The sequence below is a fragment of the Ambystoma mexicanum genome, chromosome 7q (assembly GCF_040938575.1).
Source record: "Ambystoma mexicanum isolate Mex_15411 chromosome 7q, UKY_AmexF1_1, whole genome shotgun sequence".
Classification (NCBI taxonomy): domain Eukaryota; kingdom Metazoa; phylum Chordata; class Amphibia; order Caudata; family Ambystomatidae; genus Ambystoma; species Ambystoma mexicanum.
The window spans coordinates 571,225,202-571,241,694 of NC_090941.1; the positions used below are offsets into that span (position 1 = coordinate 571,225,202).

At 46.3% G+C, this 16,493-nt stretch overlaps 1 protein-coding gene across 3 annotated transcripts in view; it reads right to left on the minus strand.

Moving 5' to 3' along the window:
• The window catches only part of LOC138528430 (mitochondrial ornithine transporter 1-like), a 148,672-nt gene that overhangs the window by 10,787 nt on the left and 121,392 nt on the right, over positions 1-16,493 (minus strand). For 2 of the 3 annotated variants that reach the window (XM_069640052.1, XM_069640054.1), the window contains exon 6: positions 10,655-10,813. In XM_069640052.1, the coding sequence (XP_069496153.1) occupies positions 10,655-10,813 (159 nt within the window). Of the gene's footprint in view, positions 1-6,815; positions 6,984-10,654; positions 10,814-16,493 lie in introns of those variants that run through there. The other variant, XM_069640055.1, reaches the window with a different exon arrangement.

The window sequence follows — 16,493 nt, forward strand, 5'->3', positions numbered from 1 at the left end:
ACATTTCTCCCTTTTGGCATCAGCATGTAAGTCCTGTCGCAATTGTCTTTTCTTGGCCTGGATATCTCTAGCATGGGTGTGTTGGTGAAGCTTATGATGACCAATGCCAGTTCTTTTGAACAATTTTAGTTGGCCTACCGAGCTGGCCTTGAGGCTTCAAAGTGACTTATTGCACTGATAACAGGAGGACTATTGTTCGTGCTACAGTTGATACCACAAATATGACGGAAGACTCTAAGGCTAGCCTGTGCCTTTCTCATCATGCCAGGATATCCGGTTTAGTGCGATGTTCACTGATAGCTGCCAGAGTTTGACAGGTGTCGATTTAGCCGGGATACATTTCAGCTTCACAAACAGTGGAGAATGATCGCTCTCAATCCAATTCCCCACGCACATATCTGATATTACATTGTTGGGATTACAAGTGAAGATGTAGTCAATTATACTGCTAATTATCTTCCCTACCCTCTTGTAGCCCCCATGAGATGTCCGAGGGAAAGCTTCTATTAGCCAGTTCAAAATTATGCGAGCATAGTAGACAAGCCCAACTTACTCCACGTTTACAACTTGTTGTCCGTCTAGCCGAGTGGCCTCCAAACGTGAGGTCCAGCAGCTTACCAGTTGTTACGTTGGACATGTTAGGAATCCTGGCATTAAAGTCTCCACATATCAACATCGGGTAATTGTTTACAAGCTCAGCGAGTATCATTTTAACAAACTTCAATATTTAGCCATGACAAGACTGTAGGGCGGGTCATAGATGTTAATTACATATAGACTTTTGTTGGCAGTGCCTTGAAAACATACATTAAGTGAGATTTTACCACCTAATGCTTCTTTTCAGGTATCTTCTAAGTGTATGGAAGAAGTGGAGTTCTCTCGGGTTGTCCAGTTGATTTATGTGTGAGGACTACAGGTCCTTCTGCTACTTTGGGTATTACATGGCAGAGGTGTGCAGGTTTCCAATGACTGTCCTCTTTGACTGCTGGAAAGCACTCATGTGGGGTGCTCAGGTCTTCCCCATAGCCATCCGGTTCCAAAATCTGCAAGTGTTTGTGACACCCAGGTCATGTCTGGATTTTCCCCCTGTACGAAAGTGGTAGATGTTCTTCCCAGGCTACTATGTTAGCCAGATCCAGAAACCCTGGGCTTGGAACATGTTCTTGCACGTCTAGCCTGACCTCAGGCACAAGAATAGGGTTTCTCCATAATCCATCTTGTGAGAAACCTAAAAGGTATCTACCCCACTAGTCCCTTGGGATCTGTCATCCAGGTGACTAGGACACGGCCATAGCTTTTGGATCAAGCTCATGGGGGTGGACTAGTGCGGGAGGATCACTTGGATGAGGGGTCGGCAGGGAGTGGAAGTGGGACACCTGAGGGTGAGATGCGGTATCCCCTTCCCAGTAACACCTTTTCCCCATCCTACAGCTAGGATACCCAATTCAAATCCACCTCCCCTTTCCCAAGACAAACACTTTCTCATGGACATGTCCCAACACAAGTGTCACGCAGAGTCAGGCAATTACTGATAATTACACACACCTGACTTCCATCACACTTCCCCACACGGATAAAAGGCAGAGCACGAAAGCACACTCTGAGCAAGGCAAAACACGCGAGGAAACAGCAGTTCTGAGATGGCAGTTTAATATGAGGAGAAAGAAGGCGAGACCAGAGAGGTTTGCAAGGAGGGGATTGCCCTTGGCCTTTTCAGTGGAAAGAAACTGCTAATTCATGAGCCCTCCAGGAAAAGAAACATAAGACCCAGAGATAAAGCTGAAGAAAGGTGCATAGTGTGTCAAAGATACACGGGGATTTCCGCATCGACAGCCGAGGTAGGTAGGAGCGATTGTCACTGTGGTACTGTCCTTGGCTCCGACAAGAAAGCCGCTCCAGTAAAGTCAGCACAGCCGGTGAGTCAGGGAGACTGATAGCAGACAGGTTGTGTTAGAACCAAGGTTGCAAGCCACAACATTGGATGAAGAATTGTGAACAAACTACAAGGTATGCGTGGTGAGCGACGCAAATGATTGGGAAAAGGGGATCTGAGCCCAGCTGAGGGGTGTCTGGGGTGAACCGTGAGTCACCCAAAGAAAAGGTATGCAAACTATAAATGGTCCAAGCATGGCTGAGGGAGACCAATTGTGAGAAGGGGATCTGAGCCCGCCTGAGGAGGATCCGAGGTGAACCGTGAGTCACCAACCTACGTGAATATTTGGAAAGGAACTTTTTGTTTGTTTGACACATTGGGCCCTCTGAATCAAGGGACTCTGTTTATGTAAGAGACTTGGGCATAGAAGGCCCTGATGCTTGTAACAGAACAGTGTCCTTGTGCCGAAGAAGCCCAAAAGTGTGCTATGCTCGAGTGAACCGCCTTGTACCGTGCTGAAAACGTGGAGGCTAATGGCCTGGACATCCCGATTTATCATTTTGTGAACACTTTAGTTTTTCCTGAAAATTTCCCCACACTATTTGTAAATTAGTGGTAAGGATTGGCACTCTTTTTTTTTTTTTTTTTTTTAAGTATAGGCCCTTTTTATTTTGACAGGTCGTAGCTTGCTCCCATGATAGATTTAGGCTTAGATAGGCTTTTATCACACACTTGATAAGGTTCAATAAACACCCTTCAACTGTGGTCACTTGTGTCCGTCTTACTTTGATACCATGCCTTCCTTACAATCTCCAGAATCCACAGTGGACTCTAACAGATTAATTCCAGGTTTCTCTCGGACACTGAGGGAAATTTTGGTAGGACAAGTCCTTAAAAGTTGGTGAGGTGACGTGGCGAGGAAGAATATGTCTCTCAGATATTGCTGGCTTTGCAGACCATAGGATGTGTGGTCCATGTACTGATGACCACAAGGTTACTTCATCACAGCTACCTGTACATACTGCTGTCTACCTAACCGATAAGAGTAGAACCACTGCGGGGCTAAGCAGTTGATAGCCATGTGTGTGGACAGGAGGGCATTATGATAAACTGTTTTGAAGGCCCCAGAGATTTTCAGAAAGAAAGGAACCATTTCTGTGCTGTAGCTAACACAGATGATATACTGGTGGGACTGAAGTGATTACTATTGGCTGTAGAGTTACTGCTCTTTTGAATATTTTACCCGGGAAAGGAAACCATAGTTGTCCAGGTTGTCTCGGTCTTCCTGGAGCTTCTTTAAGGATGGGTACGGATTTGACTGGATTATAGAGAGGGAAACGCACTAGAGGCTAAGGAGGTATCACAGAGTGAAGGATAAATCACAGTCACGTCGTCATTCACATACCCTTTCAATTTACACAGATCCATTAATCTACCTTTACTTTGCAGAATACTTTCTTACATTGTTTTGCCCTGCACTGCATTAAAGTGGATTAATTAAAGAGTTGGTGCTTGGGGGTACAGGTGAAAAGGATGGCGGTGTGCATTCACATCTTTTAGAGAAGATGATTACATTGATGGCCTCGCAAGCTGTAGTTTTCCTGGATGTTAATAAGCACCCAAACTGACTTCTTTAGATGGCTTCATAAATTATGTAGTATAGATGAATGTTAATATCTATAATAAATTTGGAGAACAGTGAAAGAATTAAGCTAATTAAGAAATATCTGAGGCAGAAATAGCTCAGAAAATTGCACAGGAGGTTTCTAGAATAGGCAGCGAGCGCTGATCTTTTAAATTGAACCTATAAAGGAGGTTTGGAGAAATCTAGGTTTCATGATCTGAGCCTGCTCAAGGAGATCAGAGTGCAGCGAACATGCGATTTGTTCTCCAAACGTGTGTGTGTGTGCGTGTCTGCGTGCGTCTTGTCTGTGAAGTGCGTGCAGGTGTATGTAGTATGCAGATTGGGCAGGAGGATGGTGAACATGAATGAAGGTGTGAGAGCATGGGGATCAGTGAATGCGAGAGAACGAATACATATACATGAATGCATCTGAGTAAATACGAGTAAATAAAGGCAGGGGTTCGCTGAACAAGATAGGAGGAGCCAGTGTGGGGCCTGAGGGGGAGCATGAGGGGCTGTTCTGTGTTCAGAGGAGCCACTGAAAGGCAGTAAGGGATGGGGGTCTTGGTACACACCAGCATGTATTCTTGAACTGGCATGGCATATTAACTGGCATTCTGAGCACATGTTTTGTTGGAGTGGCAAGACATGTTTCTGGTATTATGGCCAAGGCCAAAGCGAGTGTTCCTTACATGGTATACTGAGTTATACGGACACAGCCAGCATGGATAGGTTTTGTTATGATAGCATGATGGGCAGAGCAAAAATAAACGCCATTATCTGAGGATACTGGCCTATATAGGCGCATCCAGTATGGAAAGTTTTTCTTATGGTAGCATGAATTATTACTGGAATAATGGGTAAAGCAAACGTGAGTGTTCATATGGGCTCAGCCAGCATGGACATGTTTCTTGTAGTTGCTTTATGGGCAAAACCACAATGAGTATTCATATGCGGGGAATACTGGTATGTATGGGGATATGGGGGACATAGACATTGGCACAACAGGCATGGATGGGCCTTTAATGTTTACAGTTAAAGTACTGGCATGAAGGAGAAAGAAAAGACAACATCAGTGTGTTCTTATGTAGGAATATTGGCACATGTGAGCATGGTCATATTTTCTTTTAGTCACATTAATGCCATTATGTGCAAAGACCATTGGGATTACTGGGATATATTGAACCAGCCACTACTGGCTGGCATTATGGGCAACGACAACATGAGTGTGCCCCTATGTGAGATTCCGGCATATATTGCCTTCGCTCATTGGTATAGTGGGCACAGGCAGCATGAACAGGTCTTCAGGCAGAATACTGGCATATGATTAATGCAAAGTAACCATGAACATGTGCAATGCTGCTGACCTGGCATCTAATGTAATTTATTCTTGTGTTACCAGCAAAAACCGATTGTAAATTGCATTTATTTTGTACCTATTATTTCACACAAAGTGTGCTGTAAAAGGCACAATTCAACTTTATTATTTTAAGATTTTTCCCCCCTTTTGATCTTTGACCCATTTGTTTTGGTCAGTGACCTTTTCACAACTGAAGGTTGATGGTTGGAAGGTTTTGAATGAACCACAACTTCTGGCATTGCTCTGGCCAACCCTCCAGATCATCGTATGTAGCCATCCCACTACAGAGAGTGAAAAACCATTTGCAAATCAGGCGTTGTCCCACCCGAAAAGAGGCAGCCCAGCCCAAACTGCTGGATCGCATCCCTTGAGCATGAGACCCCAAGCAAAACCAGACATTTTTCGGCCTCACTGGGGGCCATGGGTAAGGAGCAGCTTCTGTCTCTAGGCACAGAAAGCTCAGGACCCACATCTGGGCATACTCATCCTGCCGAAGTCCCCTGCCATTGCAACCATGTATCACTCATCTAGAGTTTATGGTTGTGGGTTGCCCAAAAGGCTCCCAGTCCTAGGGTGCGTTCCTAAGCACCGGATATTTTATGTCCTAGCATTCTAGCGCCCTACATTGGTTTAAAGGTGTAGGCTGGTGGCAGTTGTATTTTAGCAAATCATTTTACCGCATTTGTTGCCCAATGTACCTTTTTGGGAGCCATTGGGGTACCAAGTCCTGCCTTTGGACATTCTGTAATGTAGTGCTCCTTTTGTTCTAGGAAACCACAGGGTAGACTTAAAATGGCTATCATGCCCAAGTGGGATCTTTGTGAGCCCACATGGCAACCTCTATATTGTTTTGTTTTCACTTGTTTAGACCAGTATACATCCCTGGGCTCTGCCTCTCACATCCTACGGAGGTGGCCTGAGCTGAGTGTCAGTCCTAAGGGCCAACCAGAATGGTGGGCCACCTAACCCCTTTGTTCCTAGCCCACCACTTGTGATTGGTGGGCTGGCTTTGGCCATCCCCCAAGAGTAGTGCTACTTAAGGGAAAATATAGTCCCTCCTCTCTCGTTGCTGGATTTTGGAAGAAGCAGGTTTACTTAACTGCTAGAGGATTTTCCACCATTTCCCCGCCACTGCTGCATGTTTTGTTCCACATCTGGGTATACTGCTGGATACAGTAGCTTAGACGCATGTTGGTTGAGATTTTCTGCTGCTAGATGTTTAGAACGGTTCCTACGTTGTCCTACTGGTACAACGTCCTTTCATCCTGGGATGAAAGGGCGCTGGGTTTTTCTATGTTGTTATTTCAACGTGAAAACTCATCGAATTTTGTAAGGGGGATTAAAAAAAATATATAGATGGGTGTGGGTGTTCGGGAATAGTTAAATAATTAAAGGGGATGGGGTCGGGTGGGACCCCCCCAGAGAAAAACCCATCGTTGTTTCATCCCGCAATAAAATGACCTAGAACCGTCCTACTGACTCCACTTCAGTGTTGAGTCTGTCCTTTCATGCTAGGACCATTTCCAGCCCACTTTATCCTCACTTCTCACCATTCACTGCCAGGGTTTCCCACCTTGGTGCTGTAGCGGCCATCACCTGGAAAGGCAGTGGGACACCGCTACCCAGTCTCATCTGCTCCTTGGGATAACCTGGGTCACCTCCACCAATGTCTCCACTGTGGGACCATCTTCTGGTGCTATGCCACTCTCCTTTATCCTCCAACGCACTGGATCACACTGACGGGTTCCGTCCTCAAGTCTACCTTGCTGGGATTTCTGCTGCTGGCTTGTCAGGCTTTGTTATGGGTAGGCAATTCTTTTTGGCTGCCAGGGGTCTGGGCGACGCTGGGTTCCAGCCCCTGGGCACTAGTTCCTTGTAATCTGCACCTAGGAAGAAGCCACGTACTCATCGGGTTGTTTCATGCTTCAGGAGCAGTTTTCCATATTTTCAATACTAACCATTCGGGGTTCCTCTGGTCTGGGGGTCGAGGCTCTTTGGAAGCGAGCCTTTGCCGCATTTTTCACTGTAGAACATTGGAGTTCTTCCCTCCCACTTTGCTGCAGCCTCTCCTAGGGCTTCACGTTCTGGGCCTACAGATCAGATGTTGGTTGCTGCCAATACTGCACCTGTGGGGTAAAAAAAAAAGAGACTTACCTTCATTTTCCCCCTTACATGCGAATGGCCTACTGACTTGTTCAACTCTATAGAACATTCTACTCATCTTGGAACTCGCCTAAACAGACTTTCAGCTGCTTTCTCGCCCCCTTGACATTTTCCCTGTACTCCTCCGGGATTCAGGGAGGACGAGGCCAAGAACTAGATTTTTTAGAATTTCACTGTGATTTCAGATGTCATGCTTGCCACTTTAAATGTGAATGCAGATCACATTTTCGAGACCAACTCTTTATCACAGAAGTGAATTGGAATGGTATGTGTGTCCAAAAGGTATATGGGTTTTTTGAGGTCAGTGGCTGTGTTTCAGAATAGATTTCCACCTTCTAGCACTGCTTTTAACTGGGCGGTGTGCATTTATATTAATCAAATACAATTAGGCCCTAGAGGACTAGAGTTTTTAAGGATTGTTATTGGGCTTAGGGACATTTAGGACAACTTTTCATGTGTTGTAAAATGTCTGGTACCATTTTCTTCCCACCCTTTACCTGTATATGTTGTGTAAAATAGGAGTGGGTTGTGCAGGCCCTGGACATTTCTGTCTGTTAGAATGTGTGCTACCCATTTTCTCTCCCCTGTCACTACAGGATGCACGCCTAGCTATAGATAGTAAACCCAGATTAAGGTATATGAATGAGGAGAGTCCTCGAAGCCCTTTGCTGCTTTTAGAATAAACATGTATTTTCATACAGTGTGTTAATTGCTGAATTACCTAGTTCAACTGATAGAATTTTACACCAGCAACATTAGAAGGGTATACAATGTTCAGTATACACCAGTTTTCCTAAGGATACGCATGCAAACTAATTGTTCGCTTGAATCAGCCTGCTACCCTTTCTTGAGAGTTAAGCCTGAATGCTCTGCCACAATGGCAATCTTTAAAAGGGGTTTGGCTTTCTTTCTGGCTAGGTTCTTTTGCCCAAGGCTAGGGTTAGGGATTGTACAGCCTTTAAAAGGGGGTTGTAGCAAAACTGCCTTAACACAGGCCCTCGTGGATGGTTGGTATTCCCTTACTCGGTCACACACATTCTTTGTAATTAATTACACTCCTCCAATGAAATGGAAAAAAAAAAGAAATTGCCAGCTGCCTTTGGATTTAAGTGGGATATAAAGGTGTGTGGAGGGGAAGGGGTCCCTAAAGCATAGCTATTGCGTTATTTGAGTGACAGCAAAGATGCAGCAATGTCCTTCATTCTCCTAGTTACCCCCCAATGCAACTCCACCAGATTGGGACGATCCGCTTTCTCCATCTAAGCCCTGTCCATCTGGACTTGCTTCCTCTCCACATCTGGTGCATTGATAACCACCTCCCATTTCGAAAGGCCCTCAAAACTTGGTTATTCCCCTTTACAACCTGAAATCCTCTTCCCCTCTCATTTTAATCACCGTTGCCTCGTTCACAAGCACCAGTCTCAGACTCACCAAAACATCAACAAGTCATGTTTGCAGCGGATACTGGCTGTTGTCGCGATGGTCTGCCTTTCGCATGTCAATCATCAAAAACCCCTCATTCACAAGTCCACAGGCAGATGCCGGCCATTGTCGCGGTGGCCTGCCCTGCTAAACTCAACCTCCAGTCCACTCATTGCACACAATCACACATCAGCCCCCAGGCCTCCATTGCTCTGACTGGTGCGCTCTGGTTACTGGTATAAAGTTTCAGGACAGACTGTCAGAACATGAAATATGCACGGGGGTCGCCTCCCGGCACCCACCTCGGCTGCTGACCTAGAGGACCCGTATTGGTAGTCCTCATATCAAATATCCAAAGGGATTACCAAAAGCACTCAGAATTTTCGATTAGATGGATGGAGGGGGTAGGAAATGTGAGCCTAGTTGGATTTTTGGGGTAGAAAATGTGACCATTTATTTTTAGGGTAGGAATCGTGACAGACAGATGTATTTTGGGGATAGGAAATGTGACGCATGGGGATGGATTGTTGGAGGTAGGATGGACGCTGGGGGGGGTGTAGGAAATGGGTAGGAATAGTGTATCACCCTCTCGCTAACCTCTCCATTTATACAGATGTTTTATACGGATATGCCCAGCACTCTGAAGACCATATGGAAAACTGGCGCAAAGCGCTTTATTTCCTTTGAGGACAGACTCCTGTGCTCAAAAGACCTGCCAAGATAGCTTGCCACTGCTCCGGGGGCCTTGGTACTGGACCTGTCAGCTCTTGATATTAGAGTGCTTATAAAACCTGCAAGGACAGTCATGGGGTTGTACCTAGATATGCGGGTAACCGGGCATTGCAACTAGAAGAAAACACAGGTGTCACACTTAGCATTTATGCCTTATAATGTCTCAGTCCACCAATGACGCTGGAAGTACTAGTTGGTAACCCTCCTTTGCACTTATAATTGCTTAAGTCAGCTTGTGTAACCCACAGTAGCTGTATGCAGGTGTCCTTGATATTGCAATTAGTGGACACATTTTTCTAGCGTCTGTAAAACTTGGAAGATACGTCGGCAAGACTATAAAGTTAACCTGTCGATTGCGCTTAGAGAATCCCATTATCCCAGTGTCTAGGGCAGCCTATAAGAACCTCTAGGAGATCCAGTCTATTGCACTTGGTAAACCCAAAGGTAGCCTGTCCATAGTGCATAAAAGAGTCTACAAAAGGTAGCTGGTTTTTATTCCCCACAGAGGATCGGATGGCGTGGCAACATCATAGATAAGCTCCATCTGAGCTTAATGTATGTATATCCTAAACGAGTTACCATAGATTTCTTCGAATACCATTTCCCCTAATGAGATTTCATCGAACAAGGTAGGAAAAATGGTATATGTGTAATGCATAATAGGTGGAGTGTGGGGTAAGAGTATAAGTTAGGGTAGGGAGGGGTGATGGGGGGTGCAGGGGGGCTCCCCTGCATTAAAACAAATTAAATTAAAGTAGAAAAAGTAAAAAGAACATCATTTTGTTTTTCGGTGAAATGGATTTGGTGAAATCTCCATTAGGAGAAGCATATTCAAAGAAATCACATACATCCGTATAAACGCACCACTTCGGTGGACATTTGCGGCAGGCACGGCTATCCATCCACACACTTTAGAATGCAGATAAGACTATGTCAAATTCAGTCTAACTGGTCACATAACATTACCTCAACACGTCTGCCATCAGAATACAGTGACCACCTATGGCGAATTCGGTGTAGCTGGGTATCGAGTCTCCTGCACTAGTGCTCTGTTGTGACCTCCCTGAGCACCTGTCCACATGGCTAGGCTCTTGGGTTGCTTATTGGAGCCTAGCCAGCCCTCGTAGGTCCTAATCTTGGCCAAATGCACACACACATCTTAAGCCTCCTCATAGAACTTTCCCATACCTGGACTTTGGTACCCGAGAACGTTCCTACCACAAAGCTCTCTGAGGCCATACAAATGGGAAAAGGCGCTATACAAATGACTACTACAATACAATTTGTAAATAGGTGTTCATTTTTAACAAGATTTAATTACAAAAACACAACTAAGATGGCCAGGGAAATCAAGGTTTCCAAATCAAGAGAGGTGCTTTCAGCCACAGGACAACATCTCCAGAAGCTTTCTGGGACGACAAAACAAATTGGAAACAAACAAAAGGTTTACTGTAGCCAATTCATGCTTTGAAAATCTCACCTTCGTGCCTAACTATGGTGGCAAAGGTCTTCATGAAGCCGGCTTGTTTGCCCGCCATGGACAGGACCTGGATCCTAGATTTGACACAGTCCACTGGATAGACAGCAAGCCACAGGGCAGCACCGCCACACCCTCCACTTATCATTAAAGGAATGGGTCCTAAAGAAATAATAAACATCTGCATAATATAATCAATTCACCAGACAACGGTTGAACACAGTGACTACAACAAATAACTAGGTTGCTTTGACCGGCACATTTGAATTTTTTAAAAAGTTATCATTCTACAAATGGGAGTGAAATACTACAATCCCATGAAGGGATATTCTGAAATATAGTGCATCTTACAAATATCCCAGACAGTGCTTCCTAATAGAATAACATCCCACAGAGCATTTTTGTAGTGAAGATTTATGAAAAATAGTCATGAGGTCTATTGTTTGATTTATAAGATCACAAAACAACTTAGTTGAAATTCAAAAACCAAAACAAAGTTGGGGTTTATGCTTTCACAGTAATGCACAATTGCCTCGGAATATGTTCTGCCCTCTTGTTAGATCAATGCAGCGCCATAAATGGTAGCCCAACCACACCGATGCCCAGTTCAATGGCATACTAGTTTGACTTCAGCAGAGGCTCATCTTGGTACAGCAATCTTTTGGGAGGGGAACGGGGGGTGGCACGGAGTTGGTGTCAGGGGACACAAGAGTGACTGCTTACACCAGGTTATTCAATCAGAATAGAAGGTTGAAGAAATTACTTTCCAGTAATATACTTTCTATAGAGTCTTCTCTCACAGATTCCTCATCTTGATAGATATCCCATCCAGCATCTGCTGCTCGAACATTTTTGACAGGAGGTGTAGTGCGGCTCAACGTAGTCTCTCGAAAATCTCGTACTTCGACTGACCGCTCCTCGACTCTGGACGGGGCGTTGGTTGCCGTACATAACGGATGCACTATGCCCCCATATCACAGATTCCCACGTTTTTTTGCCACAGACTCAGCCTTTGAGAGTAAAATCTCATCGCTAAAATGGAAGAGGACTGAAAACATCTTTAACATTTTTTTGTTGTGGAGAAACAGATTTATTTTTATTTTATTTATTTTATTTATTGCATTTGTTACTCGCCCAAACCCTTGGGTACCACGGCGATGTTACAGACAGCTTAGTTAAAACATTTCTTGGAAATTGCCAGTCGGGCGCAGTGCATGTGAATACAAAATAATCATACATGACAACTTTAAATGCAGGGCTTAAATACAGTGATATTTCCTGAAGCATGGAAGAGGCTTTTAGTCTTGGTTAAATAGCCACGTTTTCAGAGATTTCTTGAAGCCTGCGAACGTTTGCTCATTTTTGATGGGGAGGGGAAGAGTGTTCCAATATGTGGGTGCGAGATATTGGAAACTACTGCCTCCTGTCTTGGTAGTCTTGTATCGGGGGATGGCTAGGAGTAGTTGACTGTTAGATCTGAGGGTTCTCTTTGATACTTTTTTGGTGATGGCGTGGTTGAGGTAGATGGGGACACATGAGTGGATGCATTTGTATGTGACGCACAGGGCTTTGAATGTGACCCTGGCTTTGATGGGGAGCCAGTGATGGTTTCTTCTAATATTTGAGATATGATCTGACTTCCTTATTCCAAGGGCCGCCCGAAGGGCTTTATTCTGAATAAGCTGTAGTTTGTTTAGATTGGCTTTTGAGGTACCCAGGTAGAGTACGTTGCAGTAGTCGAGTCTGGATAAGATTAAAGCTCTTGCCAGCGTGATACAATTAGTGGGTGTCAAGAATTGGCGACTGTGAGCAATAAGTTTAGCGGTGTAGGAAGTAGAGGAGGAAAGGGCGTTAATGTGCTTGGTCATGGTGAGGTTGGCATCAAGGTAGACACCTAGTGTTTTGACTTGTTTGAGTACTGATATGATTGTGCCATCAATGTTGATGGATGAGTAATCAGGATGTAAGGCTTCTATTTTGGATTGGGAGCCCACAATGAGAACCTCGGTCTTCTCATCATTGAGGCAGAGGCTATTTAGTGCCATCCAATTTTGGATTATGGCATATATTTTATTGATAGTGTCGGTGTCTTGAGTGTAATCTCCCGATAAAGGGATGAGGATCTGGGTGTCATCTGCAAAGTTGGTGTAGATGACACCCATGTCGTCTAGCGCTGAGAAGAGGAGTTTAGTGTATGCATTGTATAATGTTGGTGAGAGACAGGACCCTTGGGGGACACCAATGGGTACTATGATTGGGTTGGCGGCTTCTTTACCTATGGCGACCCTGGAGGTGCGGTCAGCAAGAAAAGATTTGATCCAGGTAGTAGCTTCGGTGGAGAAGTTAAAGTCTTTCGCTAGTGTGGCACACAGTTTATTATGGTCTACTAAATCAAACGCTGCGGAGAGATCGAGTAGGAGGAGGATGCAGAGTTTTCCTGAGTCTCTGATGGTATCCATCTGGATTTTTAAGTCAAGGAGCGCCGTTTCTGTGCTATGGTTGGGGCGGAAACCTGATTGCCTCGTGCCAAGGAGGTGGTTTTGTTCGAGGTGAGTTTGGACTTGGTTGTATGCTAGTTTGTCCAATATTTTGAGGAGAAATGGGACAGTTGTTATTGGCCTGTAATTAGTGGGCACCGTAGGGTCTAGGGTAGGTTTTTTCAGGAGAGGGGTGACCCAGGCTTCTTTGATGCTAGCTGGTACTAGGTTGGCATTGAAGGACGCGTTCACGAAGTTGGTGATAATAGGGGTGAGGGTGTGGGCACAGGATTTGACTACTGATGCGGGGACAGAATCGCCTTTGCAATTGGAGGCTTTAAGTTTGGTGATGGTGTCAAACACTACGTTTTGGGATACTGGTGTGAACTGGAATGGGGAGCTGGTGAATTCCTGGTGTGGTCGATTTAGATTAAGGAGGGCAGGTTTATAGGCTAGTGATTGTTTTTTAGATGTGATTTTTATTTGGAGTAGTTCAATTTTGGCTGTTAGTGCGTCTTGAATAGTGGTGCACCATTCCTTGCTGGGGATGGTTGGGTTTATGGCTGGGGTGGGGTTTTCCAATTCTTTTAAAATGGCAAATAATTCCTTGGTGTCTGAGGTGGCATTGTTGATCCTATTATTGTACGCATTAGATTTATAAGTAATAGTAGCTGTTTTATAGGTTTTGTTTATTTCTTGGTAGGCTTTTTCTGCCTCTGCAGTAGGATGCTTTCTGTAGGTATGTTCACGCGCGCGTTTGGTTCTTCTGAGGGCGATAAGGTCCTCATTGAACCAGAAGCTAGATCGCTTGTCTGAGCGTTTTGCCTTGGTGGTGAGCGGTGCTATGGCATTAATGGTTTCAGTGAGGCAGTTGTGATATATGTCAGCTAGGAGACAGGGGTTGTCACTAGTGATCGAGGTGGAATCTAGGATTTTTGAAAGAGGAGGTGTGAGGTTTTCTGGCGTGAGTTTGCGGGCGTTTCTAGTTTCATAGGTAATCATGGTTTTAGGTTTCTTTTGTATGGGTTCGGAGGGATTGATAGTAAATACAATATTATGGTGATCGGACCAAGTGAGAGGGGAGATGGCCTCAATGGTTATGGGTGTATTAAGGGAGAGGATCCAATCAAGGGTCCTGCCTTTGATATGTGTGGGTGCATTAACTAGTTGGCACCTCAACTGATCAATGATCAATGAACAATGAACAAGGTATGTCCATGTAGTACATAACATAGAATCTTATACCCAATTTATTTAATTAAAAAGTGCAAAGCCGGACTCCGGCCACTGGGGGCGCACGGGTGAGGCCTGCCTCCGTGTGAGCTCCTCACCCAGCGGTCTTAAACGTGGCTTGAGCCCCCACCTAGAGACCCCCCCCCCACCCCAGCGAAAATGGTGTGCAACAGTATATGAAACCACCCTCCTTTCCCCCATTGAAAGAGCGGAGTGAATCTGACGTGTTTTCATTGTGAACTGCGAAGCGAAGTGAGGCCACTCCAAGAGAAGCATTTTAGAGACCAGAGACCACCAGTGCAGGCATCCCAGGACACACGTTCCACGAAAAACAAACCCTTAAAAAAGGACCCGTCGCAGCTGCCCCCCCCCCCCCCCGGGACGATCCTGGCTGCACAGAAGGGCTGAGGAAGAGGCGGACCCTACACCCGAGCGTCCCGACCTGAGCGCGGGACACTGAAGAGATAGCCCGGCTCTTCGTCCCAGGGCGGATTTCCGAGACGCAGACATACGGACTGAGTTGCAGCCCGGGACCAACAGTCGCGGAACCCGGGACGAAGCGTCTGCTGTGGTTCTTGCTCTGCCCCCTCCGCTGTAGGTGATAGACACGAGGTGAAGGGGAGGGAGGATTGCCCCTCCCCCCCCCCCCCCCGAGTGCTATTCGAGGTTGGTGCTGTGGGACTACCCATTGGGAAAGCCCATGCGTACATTCATCAAAATTCTAGTCCCCCTCGCTGTCGGTAACTGGAGCGGCTCGGGCGGGGCAGTCCTTCCCCCTTAGATCCACCAACACGCTGCCTATTGTGGCCCTGTTCTCGGAGCGGCCGCCCCCTCCTGGGTTGCTCCAGGCCGCGGCCCTAGTTCCCGAGTCCCCCTCCAGCAGTGAATGGGGGTTCCGGCCACGGGCAACAGATTGAAGCAGCAAACCCAGCCATCGGTTTCATCGCCCGGAACGAGTGACAGCTTACTTATGCACTAACCGTCAACCACCATTGAAGGGCACAGTAGGCATTGACGGACAGGCCAGTGCCTGCAGGAGACATGGGCGGCTGCAGACAGCCCCGGCTGAAAACCCTACCCAGCGCTGCATAAAGGAGACATTCAGGCTTCCCCAGACCTACCTGGTTTGTGCGTCACAGAAAGGTCAATTAAAGCACTCATTCCTCACTGGTTACCCGAGTTCTATGGGCCCAGGAGCAGTAAGGAGGTGACACCTGACCCCGATTGTCCGTGGTGCATGAGAGACCATTGTACAAATTCTAATCCCACTGAGGGAGACTGGGGTCCTTCAGTTTCATACGCACACACGCATCAGCGACCCCAGGAACCTGAGAACTGGGCCTCACATATGAAGTCCGGAGAGAGACATCTGTGCACTCCTTGAAGGCCCACCCATTGCGCCCAAAAAAGTTCTTGGTCCACAGGCTGTGGGACAAGTCCTCCTACATCAAACAGGGGTATTGCCAGACACCCCCTCCTCCCCCCCGACACTCAAGAGGCAATGTTGCCAGTCAATTGAGGTGCATTGCCCCAGACTTGGGTGGGCGCGAGATTCCCTGAGAAACGAAGGGTTGGGCCCCCAGATTCTGGGGCGTGTGCCCTCCTTCTCAACCCTATGGGTTGCCCTGGGGAAGGTCAAGGAGGGAGGAAGAGAACATAAGGTCTACGCTTACACACCTGTGCCAATGGAGAGAGCCCCCTCTAAGCACGATGCTCGCACAAGGGGGCAAACTCTTGACAGGACCATGACAGGAAGGTACTGGTTGCGCCCCTAGCTGGCACAGTGCACTGGGGCCAAAGTAGACTCCGGTCTGATCTCCTACATAATCTGGAACTTTTGCCTGGTCCCTACTACTAGGGTTTCGACAGTGATAAAATCCTGTTGAGGATAGATAAGGCACAAAACTAAGGCCTGAGGTTAGGATTTCGCCCAGGTTGACACTATTTAATTCTTTCATATCGAGCACTAACCCCCGCTGACATAACTCTCGAAAAGCGGCCCAGGATCCTGGTGACCTGCACCTGTGAGGGTTGGGCCACCATAGTTATTTGGGGCGTGTGCCCTCGTCCAAGGAGAGAAACATAGCAAAGACACTGCTCCAAAGTAAACCCCCTGGAGAAAAGGAAGGAGA